Source organism: Parus major, chromosome 2 (genome assembly GCF_001522545.3).
Source record: "Parus major isolate Abel chromosome 2, Parus_major1.1, whole genome shotgun sequence".
Classification (NCBI taxonomy): Eukaryota; Metazoa; Chordata; class Aves; order Passeriformes; family Paridae; genus Parus; species Parus major.
The window spans coordinates 69,860,494-69,878,135 of NC_031769.1; the positions used below are offsets into that span (position 1 = coordinate 69,860,494).

Consider the following 17,642-nt stretch of genomic DNA (forward strand, 5'->3'; position numbering starts at 1 on the left):
GTAGGGGGAAAGGGGTTAAGAACTCTGATTTTTTTTGGTTTTCCAATCTCGGTTTTGAAATCTCAGATTTTAGCTGTGCAGAATGGCACTTAACCTCCCTGTACATCAGTTTTGTCATATGCAAAAGGTGTAATGCTTACAGCTTTACATAGTTCTGGATGCAGAATGCAAAATCTAGACCCTGAGAGAGGCTATTCTAATAATCAAAAATGAATGAAAAATTACTTTGAGATGCTCTATGAATAAACAGAAGTCATAAGGGTAACTTTTAACTTCAGGCATCGCAAAAACAACAAATAGTCACTGTGCTTGGAACAGGAAACTGAAGGCATCAAGCAGGTATCATGGTGCAAGTTACAAGGCAAGGGAAAGAAATACTGAGCAAGTGTCAATAAAGCAAGCCAATAAAGCTGCATAAAGGAGGTTAAAAGGTCAGATGGGGGAGTAATTTTAGTTTGACTTTTCAAACCTTGCTTTTTTGGGGAACAAAGACTTTAAAGGTAAGCACAGAACACTAGCACACTAGAATCTGAGAGAAAGTGAAGATTTCTCTTGCTAGCTATCATGCCATCCAATTAAGATATGATACCTTTTAACCATTGGAGTAATGTTACCCATTACTTCCTAAAATGCTGAAAAAGCATGGACTGTATTACATGACAGTAATTTCCTCTGTTTAAATAGCCCCTTGTGTGTGCTCACAGCCAGATAATTTTGCCTCAGTATGTTGCTTAGTCCCTCCACTTGCAATAGCTTGGAAAGATTCTGCCTTTTGTTTCATTTGCTTCTGCTGAAATACACTGCTGTGCTTGCCTTCAGAATAGCTGTAGCCAGAAGTAAAATCAGACAAAAGAAAGAAAAACACTGCTGAAACTATACAGTGATAAAATTCAGTTCATCCCCTCCTCAAAAGCAGGGTCAACAGTACCTTAAATCATTCCTTGAGAGAGGGGAATTCATCTTTCCAAGAGGTTCTTTCAACACCAAACAAAAAGATTCTGGGTTTGCCTACAGTAACACAGTATCCTTTTTTACTTTGCCAAGCCACATACCAGCAGCAGTTTGACTTTATCTTCCTTGAAAAATGGAGTTGTCAGCAGAGGCTGATTGTTTATGATGGGTTGTACAGGTAGTAACACCAGATAGCTTCCAGGCGAGCATACTGCTTGAACTATATGAACATCAATAAGACACAGCAAAAATGAAAAGTATGTCTGGAAGTTTCCTTTTAGTACCAGCCCGCCAGAGCATTGCAAAACGATTCCACAGTTGTGCCCATTTTTACCAGCATTTCAGGCTGCCAGAAGCTGTCCCTAGGTTAATGAGTAAGATTTAAGACTTGTTCAGATCTTTCCTTAGTCTTAAAGAAAGTGGAATCCTATCCCTCTATGTAACAACGATTCTAGGTTTGTGCTCTAAACTCAGTGATGGATGCCAGTACATGGATTTTATGTAGCCAGTGGGACCGCCATGTCAAAGCTGTCAAGTGCATACAGATAGTAACTATACTTGTGAGTATAGTCTTGGAACAGGACAGATTTATTTTTTTTAATTTTTAATTTTTTATTTTTTTTACCCCTAGAATATAATAATATCTCTAGGAAACCCAGTGTATATTTTAATATACATATACCACTATACACCACTTAATTGTTTACGTGTGATTTAAAGCTGCATTCACCTCAGCCCTTTCAAACTGTTCTAAGCAGCCGCATGTAGAACTAGGTATCTTTTAAAACCCAACTCAGATGTTGCAAATTTTGGCTAGGTAATAGTGCTAGACACTTCTCTACTTTGATGCTCATGTAATTATTTTATTTTATTTTTGGATTGAGTCCCTGCCAAGTGCTATAATTTCTGAACCAGAAGAAAAGATATCTTCAGGTTAAAATGTCACTGTGCCCATCAGTCACACTTCAATGCATAGCTATAGTTCACAAGTTATTCAGAAGTGCAATGAATAATTCCACTCTAGAACTTTTCTTCAAGTTCTCTATTATTAGGTTTGAGACTAGAGTGACTAGAGGCGTGAATTTCTTCTCTTTTTAAAAAGACTTCATTTCACAAATATACAGGAATGAAATCCAGGAATACAAGGAGGGGTAATAAAGCAATCGATCTGGTGTCAGCACAACAGCAAACATCAACTTGTGTATTTATAACACTGAGAGCGTCTTGTTGGCAGCTGCACATCCTTGCCCAGTGAGATACAGCTGCATGTTTGGGCTGACAATGAAGTCTGCAGCATACAGAACTTGGGAACACTTTTTAATAGCTGACAGCACCCACAGATACCAAAAAAAGGTTTCATATGTGCTTGGACAATTAACTCCTAGAGGATGGAAAGCTCTGGGTTCAATGAATAGAGTGCACAGGGTTATAGACAACAACAATGCTCTGGTCTGCGACTCAGATGATGCTACAGCATTGTCTTCAGTACTGCCTTGAGCTTTGTCTTCAGAGAGACTACCTTTCTCTTTTATTATCCCAAATCTGAATGCATCCCCTTTCACTGTTCTTTCCCTACTCTCTAAAACTACTATGATGAAAGTGTGTTTTTTGTAGTTTAAACAGTTACAGGATTTTACAACTGTAATTTGGGTAGCTCATACAAATAATGTTGTTTTTCAGAATCTTTCACAACAGACTACTTACATCTCAAATTTTGATGTAGATGTTTGGACTAAACAGATGTTAAAAAAAAATGAAGAGGCAAAAGTGAAACCAGCATGAGTAAAAGATTTTTTTTTGTAGCTTATATAAAAACTTTTTTTATTGTTATGATGTTAATGCCCACCAGCTTTAACCACTAAACACAAAAGCCCCAGAAGATTTATGTCTGCCTGTTTATACAGTAAGCATAAGCACAATTCCCTTTTATATACATATATTGCTATTTTTTTAAAAGATTTTGCTGTTCACATTTTTTCCTTATATTCCTACCATTTTTAAGACCATATTTAAAGTTAACATTTAGTCCTCTGAGAAAAAAAATATGCTTCATAAAAATCTTCATAATCCTCATTTGCCCACATCAATCAAGTTTAATTGCTCAGTTAAATTGCCTAGTTACCTCCATTTGGAGACATTTAGATGTTTCTATCATTTCCCCTCACACCAATCTTCAACTTTAATAATAAAAGGCTGCTCTTCCATGCCTCTTGGCTAATTGTTCAGTTAAAAGAGTGTGAGCAGCCCTGGCATTTGAAAGATGTGTGAAAGGCCACCTGTGAATGGCTTAGGAACACAAAATCAATGACATTTATACATTGCCTGTTGTTTCTGTGCTTTACAACAGAAAGTGTAATAAAGTACAAATAGGTGGAAGAAAAACTTTTAAAAATAATGTACATTTTTTTCTCTCTCTGACTCCTGTTGAAACTGTCTTGGTTTTCTAGTCAAACAAGACCATTTTCTAACTGTCTCTCAAAAAATTTATCCTGCAGAAATATTCACTTACCCATCAGTCCCTCTGAAGTCAATAGCTTGTACTTTAATTCTGCAGTGGGAAGAATGAGGGGCTGATCAGGTTTAATGTCAAAATTCACAATGACAGTGAGAGACTGTAGGATCACCTCAGGACCATATGCTTTCTCTTTGAACAAAAAGATCCCCACTACCCTGACCAACCTCAGCAGACTGTAAAACAGGAGAGTGTGTGGAAGACTGCTGTCTTTCAATTTGTTGCCTTTTTTTCATCCCTTGACTCCATGTTTCACACCTGTTGTTTTTTTCCTTCACTGTCTCACTTTCTGGTTTTGTTTTTGTTCTCTTTAGGTAAACTTTCTCCCAACTCTTATCTTCTACCCCCATTTAATGTCATTTCCCCCTCCTTTCCGTCTTGATTCATCTTTGTAAAGCTTCCATTCCTTCCATCTCTGTCTTTCTAGATCTTTCCTCTTACTCTCTTCTGCTTTGGTATATTTTCTTACCCTCTTATCTTCCTTCTCTACTTCTCTCTGAGGACTCTCTGCCTTTGGCCTTTTCCTGTAGGTTGGGCTCAATGGTACCTTTCATGAATGCTGATTACCCTGGCTGGAGTTCTATGAGTGTTACACCAGCTGAGTAGCTCTTCATTTGAATCATGCCTTGCAGACATTTAGCAGGAAAGGAGTGTCGCATCCAGCTTTGACTGACAGCTGACTGGCAGGCAAGAAAAGCAGCCACCATCTCTCATGGGAATGCTTAGAGACTTGCAAAGGGAGATAAAATGTCAAACCACTGTGATCTGCAGCCTTTGCTAAGAGGCTTGAGAGATCAAACTAGATCAGCTACAACCCCATTTTAGTTTGCAAAACCAAGTTGTATTGTTTCTGCTTTGAATATCATTATCAGTAGCATAATTTCTGCATTTTGCAAGACATATTCCTATAGATTGTGGCACCTTGGGCAGGATAGACTCTCTTTAGGTTTTTAACACAGGTGCATTAGCTCTACAGCTCGGATAAAGTTTGTTACCTACATGGGGGTCAGCTGCTTAGGGAGGTGGACCTTCTCAGAGTTAAGCTGTGACATTTCTTTTTAATTTTTTTTTTTTTTTTGGACCCTTTCCCAGCTGACAGCATGCTTTGAGATTAGAAATATTCAGCTGCCTATTGCTTCTTAGTATATATACAAAGTGTGCTTCAACCATGCTTTGTAGTAGCATGGCTGGTGGTGTGAAGGTCATGTCACACAGTGGCACCACGAAACCTCATCAGAAAATGGGTGCAGCATTGTTGTGTGTAGTGGGTAATAAAAAGGGAAACAATTACCTTTTGTTGAGTAGAGAGAATCGTCACCAAAAATGTAGGTACTGTGAATCCTAACTTAAATCTAAACCTCTCCTGGTTTATATAGTTAGACTGCAGCAAAATTAGTGAGCACGAGGGAAAACACATATCCCAGTATAAAGCTAAAAATCTGGCCTATAATTATGCTGCATTATTTCCAGCCACAAAATAAAATGCAAAATCTTTAATAGAATTGCCCATGATTTGCCATGGGACTTCCTGGTTAAAAGAAGACTTGTTGATTACAATCTGAAGCTGAAGCGTGCCAACCTTTCCACTGAATTACTCCTCAGCAGAAGCTGGGCACACAGGAACATCAACTAAAAGCTGTAGCAGGCACTGTTCTTCCGTACTTGCTACTGGTGGCTTTCCAGTGCTTCTAAAATCAAAACACAGATGCATACAAAAGAAACTTACCTTGCCAACATATTGGTAGTCAGTTCCTGTGTATTCCTCCAACAAAAAGAACTGATTCCACATCCAGCTCCTTTTGGAACGATGGAGATCTTGCCTGCTGTTTCCAGACAACACCAAAACCTTCTCCTTTTCTGGAAAGCCACTAGTCCTTTTGGATAATGGAGTTAAGAAACTTTGGTGGGGCTGACCAGCCCAAAACAGCAGCCAGAAGCAATGGTAAGTTCTCATCACGGCAACACAAGATGGTCTAAATAATGATTTTTTGTCTTGTCCTCAAATTAACCTACTTTACAGCACTAAATCCAATCACATGCCGTCTTCCTTCTTTAAATAGTCTTTGCAGTCTCAAAGGATCTCTGAAAAGAAAAAGAACAAGATTTTTAGCATTTCCAAAGGTACTTATCACTGCAGCAACTAAGTCAACAAAGTAGATGAGTAATAATGACTGTTGAAAACTTGGGCTGTTTCTGATTCAAAATGTTGCAAATAGTTCTTCAAATGGTCTGAGTGAATCTTTTTTGAGTATAGGGAAGGAGTCATGATGTTTTTTAGGGAGTGTGTGGGTCCCCTTTAACCCCATTTGCTTCCCTCCATCGATAAAGACAAGCTCTTTTTATAGCCTGAACTTTGGGATGTAGCTGATTATTTTCTGACTGGGGGTCTTGATGAGGTTACCATATTACATTAAATAAATGCTGGCAAAACTGCACACTATCTTCCTAGGAGGCATTCTGTTGCTATAGTTATGGACTGAAGAGACTGGACTTAACTCCAGGATTTTTCCCTCACATTTAAGGAGTTTTGCATTTGACTCCATTTAGAAAGGCCCGACTTAACAGGTTAGTGTAATAAATGTGTATATCTGTCAATATCTCACACATAATAGACCTATTTGTTATTGCATAGGAAATGAAGTGGACACTTTGGTTTTCTCATTATCTACTGCCAGAGTTTTGAATCTTTAAACATATAGTTATATATGTAAATGCTTTCACTAATAACTTCTAAAAGTAGAAAACAAACCACAGCCAGTTCATTGCTACCTCTGGGTTTTTACTAGCTACCGCTTCCTACTATTATTAATACTAAATATTGGTGCACCTACAAAACAATTACAAAATTATCTCTATCTTTTAATACTGCATAATTTTCAACTTGCCAAAAGCTACAGATACAGTATCCCAGAGTACTGTGGACAGCTCTTCCTTTTTTAAAAAAAGCTGAAAGCTTCTATTCAAAAGGAAGGAAATATACTATGTGTCTCAGGTAACCAGTCATAAAAAATGAACTGCTCATGAACAGCTTTGGAACATTTTATAATGTGAAGAAATCAGAATTAGTTGACAGAAACATTACACAATATATATTTTTGTTGTAAACACCTCATTAATTTTTTTAGTTCATACAGATCTATAACCTTAGAGAAGGATAATTTGATTAATTTTCATTTGCTTTCTCAATGATGCTCTTTGAAAAAAAAGGTTTGTTTTATTTTTTTTTCCAGTATTCTGATCAAAACCCAATAAATCATTCTGAACCAGCTCAAAATTCAATACAGCACCTCTCAGTATTTGTAAATAAAGACTGTGGAATGACAATCTGAGTATACAAAATTGAAGAGAAGACTTTTGTTTGCTTCATTGCGTTTCATGACACACTGCTTGGATCATATTCTACACCAAAGACCATTTTTTTCTCCTATAATATGTGTTTGTCCATTTAAAGGTGTACATTATGCAGAATTTAGCCTTTGAGCTATGCTAAAGCAGCTACAGTACCTGCAAATGCCTTGGGTTAGCAACTCTTCTGGCTGTTGTTGTTCTTGGTAATAAATTGTATGAAATAACCTCAAGTCTCTTAGAGTTCCTGTTTGTAAATCATTTTCTATAAAGAAATACCACTTAGCTTTTATATGAACAGTAGGTAATGGAACAGGACTGTTCAAACTGTTCATATTATTTTACTGTTTCAAAAGGTAAAAGCCTCTGTTAATAGGTAACTTCTGTGTGAGAAGGAGCAAGATTTTTAGAATTAAGAGGAAGAATGTAAACAGAACAATTAATTCTGACACAGTGTACTTTCTTCTGGAGAAGAGGGAAGGGTTGTAGTTAGCTTTCTTATTAGCCAGGGAAAGACAACTCTGTCCTGCAGGTCATGGGAGCTGTGTCCACACACAGCTTTGAGAGCTTGTGAGAGAGACACAGACCCCTGGCTGTATTCACACATACATGTAGCCATACACACAGAGAGCAAAGCAAGAGCAGAGCTGTGTTCACAAGAAGACCTTCCCAGAGGAGGAACAGGAAAAGCTGGCATGACTAAGCTTTACAATGTGTTCAACAAATGCTTCCAGAGCAACTGATGGAGCAGTGGCAAACTAGTGTGCAGGTTGCTAGAACAGGATACAGATTCAGCAGATTCAGGCACCAGGATAGGGAGAGCTGAGGTGGCTTTAACCCTCTCCATATCTACAGTCTCTTTTCTCCTCCTTCTGACCCATGTAGGGTCCTGTCATTCACAGCTCTGCGAACATCGATTGTTACTCTGGCCCTCATCGGACTGTATTCAAATGGACATCTTCCTTCATGTGACATGGAAGAGGAAGTTGTGTCTCACACGACATTTTTTACTTCCATTTTCTTGCCATGTTGCTTTGGGGGGAGTCTGGGACCTTCCCAGGTGAGTTAGGTACTTTTCCATGGACAGGTACAGACCTCTCCATGGAAAAGTACCTAACTCACCTGGGAACAGACCTGGTGAAGTGCCATGTATCAGGATGGATGTATCATAAGGATGATCTGTGTTTGGAGGACGGATGTGGAAAGATGGATTAGACAGTGGTTCTGGCTGTACACGTGTCTCCCTTACTGGGGATGCAGGGTCTGAGGTAGGGAGTACAGCACATGAGCAAACTTACTAATTTGCTATTGGTGAGATCTGTATAGAATTTTGAGGCATAAGGGAGTGAAAATCATCACCTAGCAGGCTCCTGTAGCACTCATCCCACCGCCTCCATGGCCAGATCCTGTGGTGGGACTCCATATCTCCACTCCTGCACATAACATTTCCTGAGAAGTGCTGCTTGGAGCAGCATTACCTAGATGGGATTTGTGCCAGCCTTTTAAAGGATCAGTCCTTCAAACACCAATTGCCAGGAAACAATTATTCCTGTGGGGGAATTTTCTGCACTTGAAGTCAGCTATATATCACAGCTCTGATGTCATGGGAAAGGTTTTATAGTGGCTCATGCTGAATTATAGCTTACAAGAATGATATCATAGCTGTGAAATACAGCCTTTTACTCTTCCCCACAGAGATGTGTCCAAAATGCTGAAATAAGGGCATGATCCCGTAATGTCCTTCTTGACTGCATAGCCTTCACGATGCAGCACAGCAGCCAAGCCCCAGCAGCTACCCTGTGAGTGGCAAGAGAGACACACCTTTACAGACCCTGGCTTAAGCGTGCAACTGGGGTAAGTACCATCTGAATGCAGGGTGCCTCTGCCCTATCCGTGCTGATTGCTCTTTTATGGGTCATAGTGAGAAATTCAGTAGCGCGAATAAAAAAGGACAGAGCACATCACTCTGAGCTGAGCCTTTAGTAGAGTGAGCTTTTGTGGCTCCTAAATGCCATTTTGTGCTCCAGTCCCAGTGTCTCATACACCAGAGAAGTCTCCGCAATGGAATAGTTTTTCTTGTGCAATCTCTCTTTATTTTGAAAACAAGACATTTTACCGGTGGCATTTTATTTTCTTTAAGTGTAGATGTGCAAATATAATTGATGGGACCCAGGGATGGGGGGCTAAAATTTGTTTTCTTCACATTGTAAAAAGACAGGTAAAAAGAGGCACTTTAAATGTGGCATTTCTTTCAACCACCAGCTGGTCAGGTGGCTGGGGAACTTGCTGTGTACTCAAATGTCAAGAATGAAAAACAATTTTAGTGTACAACAGCCTAAGACAACTAGCTTAGCTGTGCCAGCTCAAATATATAGCAAACCTAGGCTTTTTACAAGAAAAGAAGGAATGTGCACATCCAAGCTTAAAAAAATCCCAGTCTCACTTTAGCTATGGTCATTGTTAAGATAAAAGCAATGTCACTTGCAGCCACAGAACTTTCTTCAGTGTGACAAGCTACAGATCTGAAGTTTATGTTCATGCTTCTTTGAAAGATTTAAACCTCAGACAATTGCTTAATCACTATAAATATCAATTTCAAAATTATTTTCCCCAGGTGATAGTAGTCATAGTCAGCCTTTCTATTCACCCTCTCCAATACTTCATTAATGTAATGTCTTAATGTGAGAACTCAGTGCAAAATTTACATCCTTTCAGAGCAATATCCAAGTATTTAAACTATAAATCAAAAGGGAAATGCATCCATTGAGTTACTCCTATGAATCAGGGAGCTCTGTCCTGGAGATGCCCTTCTGGCACAATGACAGGCATCAAGTACAGATTCCTGACATGAGGAGCCCCGAAGAGGTTCTCTCCTCTGCTCCTGCTCAGCACTCTGGGTTGTAATGGTCTTCCCAGCTGGTTGTTAAATAAACCAGACTAGCAAAGAGCCTTCCCATGAGAGGCATCAGCAAGGAGAGGGAAAACAGCTTTTCCTCATTCTTTTCTGTTCAGCCCCATAGTACTCACTCCATCAGCAGACTCTCAAAGGAATATGCTTTATAAAGCATATTATAGAGTCTGGACTTTAGGATAATTTCTTTTCTGAACCCATGCATTCAATTGTATTTCTGTATGAATTTATACATCCTGGATGTTATGGGCTGCTGATCATTAGATTTTAAATAGCTTCTTTTAAATAGGCTAGCAACCATCAGCTTCTCTAAAGTTTCTGATACAACCTTTATTCAGACAGAAGTGACAGTTTAGCAGATCCTTTATTCTCTGCTTATCAAGGTACAGTTTCATTGTTCCAGTGCTGCATACAAAGCTTTGCAGACTTGGATTAAGGTCCATTAGTACACTGGAAGTGGACCTAGTGCTTTGAAGAGCTCCTAATGTACTGCTATTCTTGCACAGAAACTGAATGAGGAGGTCAAAGTTAATATTTGCTTTGGCATAGCATGTAGGAATCTGAGCATGGGAAACATTTTAGGGCTTGTGGCATGTTTATTTATTTATTTGTTTCTTTATTTCTGGGACACAATAAATTGCCTCCATCTTTATGGAGTTTCATTAAGTTCTTAGAGAAAGATGCACAAAGATAGAGAATAGACCCTCCTCTCTCTTTCTAGCAGATTACACTATGTACATGTACCTTTACTGCCCCCAAATCAGGTCTCATTTAGACCTGTTGCTAGAAAGATACAAACTAGTCCCTGGCTTCATCATCATATTAAGTGCTTACCAGCAATATCTTTGGAAGAAAATGAGGTTTTTACCCTAATTTATATTTAATTTTGTAGATGATGTGAGAACACATTAACAATATTCTGACATCATTTTCTAGATGCTTACCCAACCATTTAAGTCTGTCAGGAAAACTGAGCCTGCTTAAATCCCAAACAATTCTACAGAGCCAACTGGCAGTGACAGTACCTGGACTGCAGGATCTGGATTCACAGCTTCCCTATGCAGGAGTGTCACTTCCTAGTCCCCCAGCAAGACCCTGCAGCAAGAGGAACTCTATTTACTCATGTAGTCTTGCTGGAAGGACTCTCCCCTGGCTCAAACATCACGTGCAAGTGTTAAATCTGTCATGTCTGTAACAGGGGAAGACATCGACAACTTACTGTCAAAGCCTGAGGAACCAAAGGTGAGGAAAACATTAATGGGGGAGGATAAAAATGGCTAAATAGTGACTTCTGCATTTAATGTGTCAGATATGAGAGTCTGGGGTATGGAATGAGGCATTCTAGGCAAGGATCTGGTGATCTGTTGCTTGCATTTTACCTTACTGCAAAACCAAGACAAAGGAGCAATGTCCAAGTCCCTAGGAGAATTTGAATGAGTCAGAGAAGCCAGGACCCTAGGGTGTCCTTGGGGCCATACAATCTAGTGTGAAGAATGTGATTCTGCTAGCCTGGAGGCTAGACTGCAAGTAAATTATTAAGCCTTTAAGGAGAATCTGCAAAAAAATTACTTTCTTACCATGGAGGGGGAAAGGTTACAGTGACATTAGCTGCACAAATTAAAAAAGTATTCCAGCTAACTTCAGAAAATAGAAGCTTCCAAATTTATCATATTCACTTCTTTTCAGTGTCATATTAATATATTTTAATAAATCATATTAATACATTTTCATAGATAGCAAAGAATTTCTTGCTGGGTATTTTTCGTAATAGCTAAGTTTCATGTGCTCAGAAGCTGTAACACTGCAGACTTGGACATAATTGACTTGGACTTAAAACGCCGTTGTTAAGTTTTAGCTTACTTTACAATTATGTCTCTCTTATGACCATTTAAATCTGAAAGTCTTAATCTAATAATTTTCTCAAGTGAGAATAAGCTTTTACAGCAGTGAAACCCAAATGCTTTTTTTTCTTTATTGTCCACAAGGCTTGCCTTTGTAAATATCAGTCATAAATGGAACAAAATGTCACTTTTCCAGTGTAAAGATAGATGATGAAATTTTAATCTTCTGATAACTTTTTTATATCTTTATTATATAAACCCATATACTCTAGCAATCATTCCTGCAAATACACCACTGAAATAAAAAAACAGAACACAGCCAAGAGAGAATTCAAACTGAAAGATTTGTGGGCTTAAACTAGAGGTACTTTATGAAGACATCAAGTACACAATGTAATTGCAGCCAGCAGCCGTTGATTATAATGTCTTTCAAAGTCATTTTTTTATTCAGTTCTCTCAGCAGGAAAAAAGGTGCAGAACTATAAAAATAACTAAATGCAGTAGAAATACAAAGATTACTACCCCCATCCTGCACTGGGAACTATTAACATGGTGGTTTTGTGCAATACAACTGATTTAATCCTAGTGGACCTAGTGAGAGCACCAGGCCTCTGGTCACACTGACAGAAGAGGGGAAGTGAGAAGTGTATCTCCTTCTTAAGTTCATGAATGGCCATGGCAAAAGATGACTGTAGGAATTTATTCAATAGCTGGTGAGTGAACTGATGATAGTGTTTGTCTGTTCTCAGAGATTTTGATATTTTTTTTTCACCTGGCATTTGAAAAGAGCCTTAGTGTCATCTTGTTCTCAGTCTCTGTAGTTAGCCACACTGGGAACATATCTTTTATCCATTGGGAAAAAAGAGTCTCACAAAAACACACAAGACCGATGAATGGTGCAGAAAAGGAAATCTTGTTTTCATTGTATGGCTGCATTAAGTGACATTTCTGTGGTCATTCAAGAATATCTGTGGTAGGGCTGGAACCTGGACCTAGATTCTTGAGGCTTACAGCAGTATCGTAACCACCAGGTTATTATTCTTCCTTTCTGATGCCAGTCCAAGTCATCCTGCCTGTGCTTTAAGCACCACAAGCAGCTTTGCTGCCCATGCTGGCTGGACATTGGTATGAGCTGGAGGGTGTATGGACACTGTAGCTGGAGCACCTGGAAAAGGATCTGACATTCCCTGGTGTGAAGGCAAGAGCAGCAACCTTATGTAGCTATCGCAGGCTGGTCACCTCTGCAAGGAGTGCTATGGGAGAGGAAGGACAGACATAGCACTAGCTGATCCTGTCCTCTTTGTGAGCTACCTCTGGGTGGCATTAACACCGAGCAGGAGCTGGTCTTGCAAAAGGTGTCCAGCTTCTTCTGCCTTTTGCAGATGATGTGGGGACAGGCTTCCACAGCATTTCAATGTCCCCCTGCAGCAGGAAGCACCCTGCTAATGCTGTATACTAATCTAAACCAGGGACAGGTATGACTAGCAGATCATACAGACTAATACTGTAAGTTATATTAAGTTGTTCCTCAATAGAAAATTGAAACAGCCAAGCAATCAACCATGTTTAGTAGAAGTACAAATCAGTAGTGCTCCTACTGCTATGCATATTTGATATGCATATTTTTTATTCCTGATGAATACCTTAATGGCAGAGAGTAGCAGATGTGCATGGAACTACAGCCAGAGTTTCCAGCAATACCTAAAGTAATCCTGAAGTGATGAAAATGCTGCAGGAAAATCTTATTTCTTGTTGCAGTACTTGATGTAAGTCTGCAGTGTCGTCATCTAGTTGTGCAAGTGACTGTGTTTCTCAGATATGCAATAAGCTACTATCAAATTACAAGGTTGTGCTTTTCCCTAATCCTTTTTATGTATTTATTTAGGTATGTTAGAACTAGCAGGCTCTTCAAAGCAGGTATGTCATCAAAAAGAACTTCAGTCAACCCTATGCATCAAAATTTGATGTCTGAAAAGGAGCCTATCCAGATAATAGAAAGACTCTTAGGTGACCATCAAGTGCCTATTTTAAAGTGCTTTGTCTCCCACTAAAATAGCTACATGGTCTGAATACATGTTCTTGTATTTCTCTTTAGGCACTGGAATTTGGACCCTAGACAGGCTCTTAGAATTGATCAATGACATTTTAGGCTTTTCATTGTAAAAAAAAAAATAAAAAATTGAGCTATTTTAAACAAGACTCCAGTCTGAGAAAGGTATGGGATGCCACCACTCAAGAATATCTGGTAAGGAAACTATTAAAAATCTTTGGATGCATTAAAGAAAAACCTGGTCAGCTTCTCTCTTAAAACTGTTTCTCTCGCTCTAGGGTAGATACCCTATTTTGCTTTATTCTATGCACACTGAGCCTACCATTTATTAGGTATTTACCCTCATTCCATCTGAGGAAAATTATCCACAAACTCCCATAAATAAGACAGAACCACAGGCAACAGATCCTTTCTGTGCTGATCAGCAATTACTCAGAGCCAAAGTGTCAGCGATACTCTCCCAACACAGGAGAAAAATCTGGGCTTGCAGATGCTTTAGTGGCATTGCAGTTCTCCCTCAAGTATTGTAGTGTGATAATGAAGGCAGAGGCTATTCTGCCACATGCATATCCAAGAATAAAAGCAAGGAGGAGGTAAGGCATCTTTTTCAATAGGCACAGGCATATTTCCTCATCAAAGACTGACTATTTTTGACAGTAGCAATTAGGCAGTTCAATAAGAGACACAAGAAAAAGAAAATTCTTTGACAGGGGTGTTTTGGATGTGCTTTGGGCAGAGTGTATATTGTTGTGAAATATGATATTAATTGCTAAAATCCTGATTTATTTCCCTCAGAAGAAACCCAGATACTCTAACAGAACCATTTTAGTAAGTGATGGCAAGCAGGTAAGCAGAGTTCCCACAACTCTAATTTAGGCGTGTTAGAACTTACGCACTTTTCCTATGTACAAAACAGATTATTCTTTTCTATTTTTTTATTTACAACTGTCTGTAACTTCACATTTCTAGAGTAGACACAGTGCCAAATGGGATGGCTACTGTCTCTTTTTATTTTTTTTTCTTTTTGTGATCGTCATCTTTTCTGCCTACGTTTCACAGTTCCCTGCTACAGGGACTCTCCTCGCTACCCCTGCTCCCACTGTGCCCCACTTCATCTGTGGTAGAGCAAAGCAGTTGTCTTTCTTAAGCAGTTTTCTATTCACCAGCTGCTGCTTGCATCTTCCTCTCTGCTAGAGGCTCAGTGCTCAGTACATTTTTCCTGACTTCTTGACAGAAACATATGCTAATTTCCCACTCTGAAGTTAGGTGAAAACAAACGAGGTGGTACATAAGGTACTGGAACCTGGGCATGATTGAAATAGCTAAACTTTGACTTTGCATTTGATTGTCAGGAGCTTTCTTGTCTCTCTTTCATGTCTATTTACCAATGTGAAATGGGTGCAGAGTGCTACCAAATCAGAAATGCCTGCAATTCTCAGTTCATTGTAGGCAAGTGAACTCCATTTGTGCAAATATGCTCCAACATGAGAAGTCAACTAGAAAATACAGAGATGCCCATTAAGACTGATTTCATTATGAATGTGCTATTAAAAGAACTGTAGATTAGGAGGTCATGTCGCTTTTTTGATGAAAAGGTCTGTTATTTCTTTGATCATGATAGTAACTGGCTACACTAAAACACTACAGATTCTCTAGAAGACTCTTAATGTTACCCTTATTAGCTACACAGCTTAAGAAGCTGTAGCAAAAGAGAAGAGAGCTTATGAAGATGGGCTGGCCTCCCTTTTTAGATCTTTTTATCCTACTTGTGATCCTGTTAAGGATCTAGGAAATCTTCTCAAGCAGGGCTAGATTGGATGGCAGAGGGTGGAGACAGAGGAAAGCCCAGGAGGACGAGCATGAGGAAGCAGCTGCAGCAGTAAGAGGGCCTGACCATTTCTGACTGACTTCAGAGTTATTTGGACTGAATAATGAGTATTAAAATGGGAATAAGGCATGCTTGTGGATCATTCAGGATGAATAAATACCATGCCAAGCTGGCAGGGATGTTCTAGCAATTTGACATTCTGTTTCCAGAAGGATGATATTTATTCATTGTTCAAGTGCATGGCACAAGCAGCTACACTCAACCTGTAACTTCAGGTGAGGCAATAAACTTCACCACTTCAGTGTATATTTCCAGCCACGATGACTCATTATTTAACTGAGGTTTTGTGAACAGTGAGTGATGTTTCTGAAACTCTTCAAGTTTCTTGAATAGGAAACATGCATACTTGCTTTTCAAATCACTAATATGAGAGGTGGCTTTCTTCTTTGAGAAGGGCCTTTTAATATGTTTTTGCTGGTAATTTTATGTTTCTCAGAATATGAAAATGTATAAAAGAATAATGTTACTTGTGACTGAATAGCTTCTGAAGTATTTAATAATGCCACTTATGTCACCATTTCTTTGAAAAACCTTAATGAGTTGCTTAATTAGAAATACTGAGGAAATTTGAATGGCACAATTTTATTTTTTTTTTTCCACTTGGTTCATACAGCTCCATATACACACGTTGTGAGAATCAAATACTATACAGGTGACTAACCCCTTTTCTTGTATTTTTAAAGCATATTCCTCTGGTGAGGAGTTTTCTCTGGGCATTGAAACCAATAAAATGTATGTGATCTAATCCCTGTAAAAGTGTTTCTTCTTAGGAATGGAAAAAAAAAAGAAAACAACATCAACAGAAGTCAGGAAAGACTGCAATCTGACTTGAAACAATTGGTGTTTCTGGTATTGCTAAATTCTTTGCAATTATATGTGGAATCTCTTTGGGATATAAAGAGTTTGTTTTGTTGCAAGTAGAGTCTATAATGGAATTACTGAAATCTTCCCCTTGTGCAATGGAGACTTTAATATGGTGCTTTATTTTTAAAATCTGTTCCAGACAGACTATTTTCTATTGTTTTCCGTGTAAGGGAACTGGAGCCATCCTGCAACTCTTAACTGCATTGTTAATGCTAAATAACTATGTGATCATCATATGCAGCAAATTGGGGATTAGAAGCTTCTAGGACAGCTCTGCTTTTATGTTTGAGACAACTGAAGGAGCTAATCCTAAAAATACCAAATGTATGATTCAAGTGGCTGCTCTTAGTCCAGGATTCAGTAGAACACTGCTCTGTGCAAGCCAATGAAGACAGCAAAATTGGCCTTTGCTCACTACCAGTTTTTGGTTTTGATTCTGAATTAATTCCATGGAGTTGGCAGGATTGATAGCCAAGATCAAAATCACTGGAGAATTAGTCTGGGAGGAACAGAATTAAAAGAAATAATTTCTGTATAATTTGAGCTTTTATGCCTATAAACAGATGTCCCTGTTTAAAAAAAAACCAAAAAACCAAAAAAACAAACAAAACAAACAAAAAAAAAAACCACCAGAAAAACCCAAGGAGATACTTATCTGGCCATGAGAGACTTACTTCAGTTTCAGAAAATCCTTTTCATCAGGCATTTCCCTGACCAGTTAATGCTCAAGAAAATTATTTCCAGTAAGAAAAGAAATGTGATCACCTAAGGTGCCAATACAATCTCTCTTCATATCAGAGAGGAGTAAATCATCTATTCTTCCAATAATGGACAGACTCCATGTATCTTAAGTATTTTCTTGAACCAAATCTAAACTTCTCTGATACTCTTACAGAAAGCAGTGAACAGAAACAATCAGCCTCAGTCTTGTTGAAACTGTTAAGAATTTTGTGTCAGTAGAGCCAGCAAGTCACTCCTAATTTTTTTTAAAACGTTTCTTAGTTCTACTGTTGTTTCTTTCAACTTTTGTTACTCTTACTGGCAAAATTTCTGTTAGCCTGATTTTCATGACAACAGTTTAAATGACTGGATCTTAAATATGACTTGAAGTGACCAAATGGTTGCTAACTAGATCCACAGAAATCCATGCTTTTGCAACAAAGAACACAATTAATTAAATCTCAAACATTTCTAAAAATTGGACTTATTTGCACTCAGAATATGTCCCACTTCAGTATTTTAAATATTACATGCACTTCAAGTGCGTTTTGACTGTCAGC

The 17,642-nt window shown here is 38.6% G+C and overlaps 1 protein-coding gene across 1 annotated transcript in view; it reads right to left on the minus strand.

The window, feature by feature from the left end:
• CDH6 (cadherin 6) overlaps nt 1-17,642 on the minus strand; it is a 103,567-nt gene that overhangs the window by 46,355 nt on the left and 39,570 nt on the right. The window contains exon 2 of the mRNA XM_015619650.3: nt 5,190-5,545. Within this exon, the coding sequence (XP_015475136.1) occupies nt 5,190-5,417 (228 nt within the window). The 5' untranslated portion in view covers nt 5,418-5,545. The remainder of the gene's footprint in view (nt 1-5,189; nt 5,546-17,642) is intronic.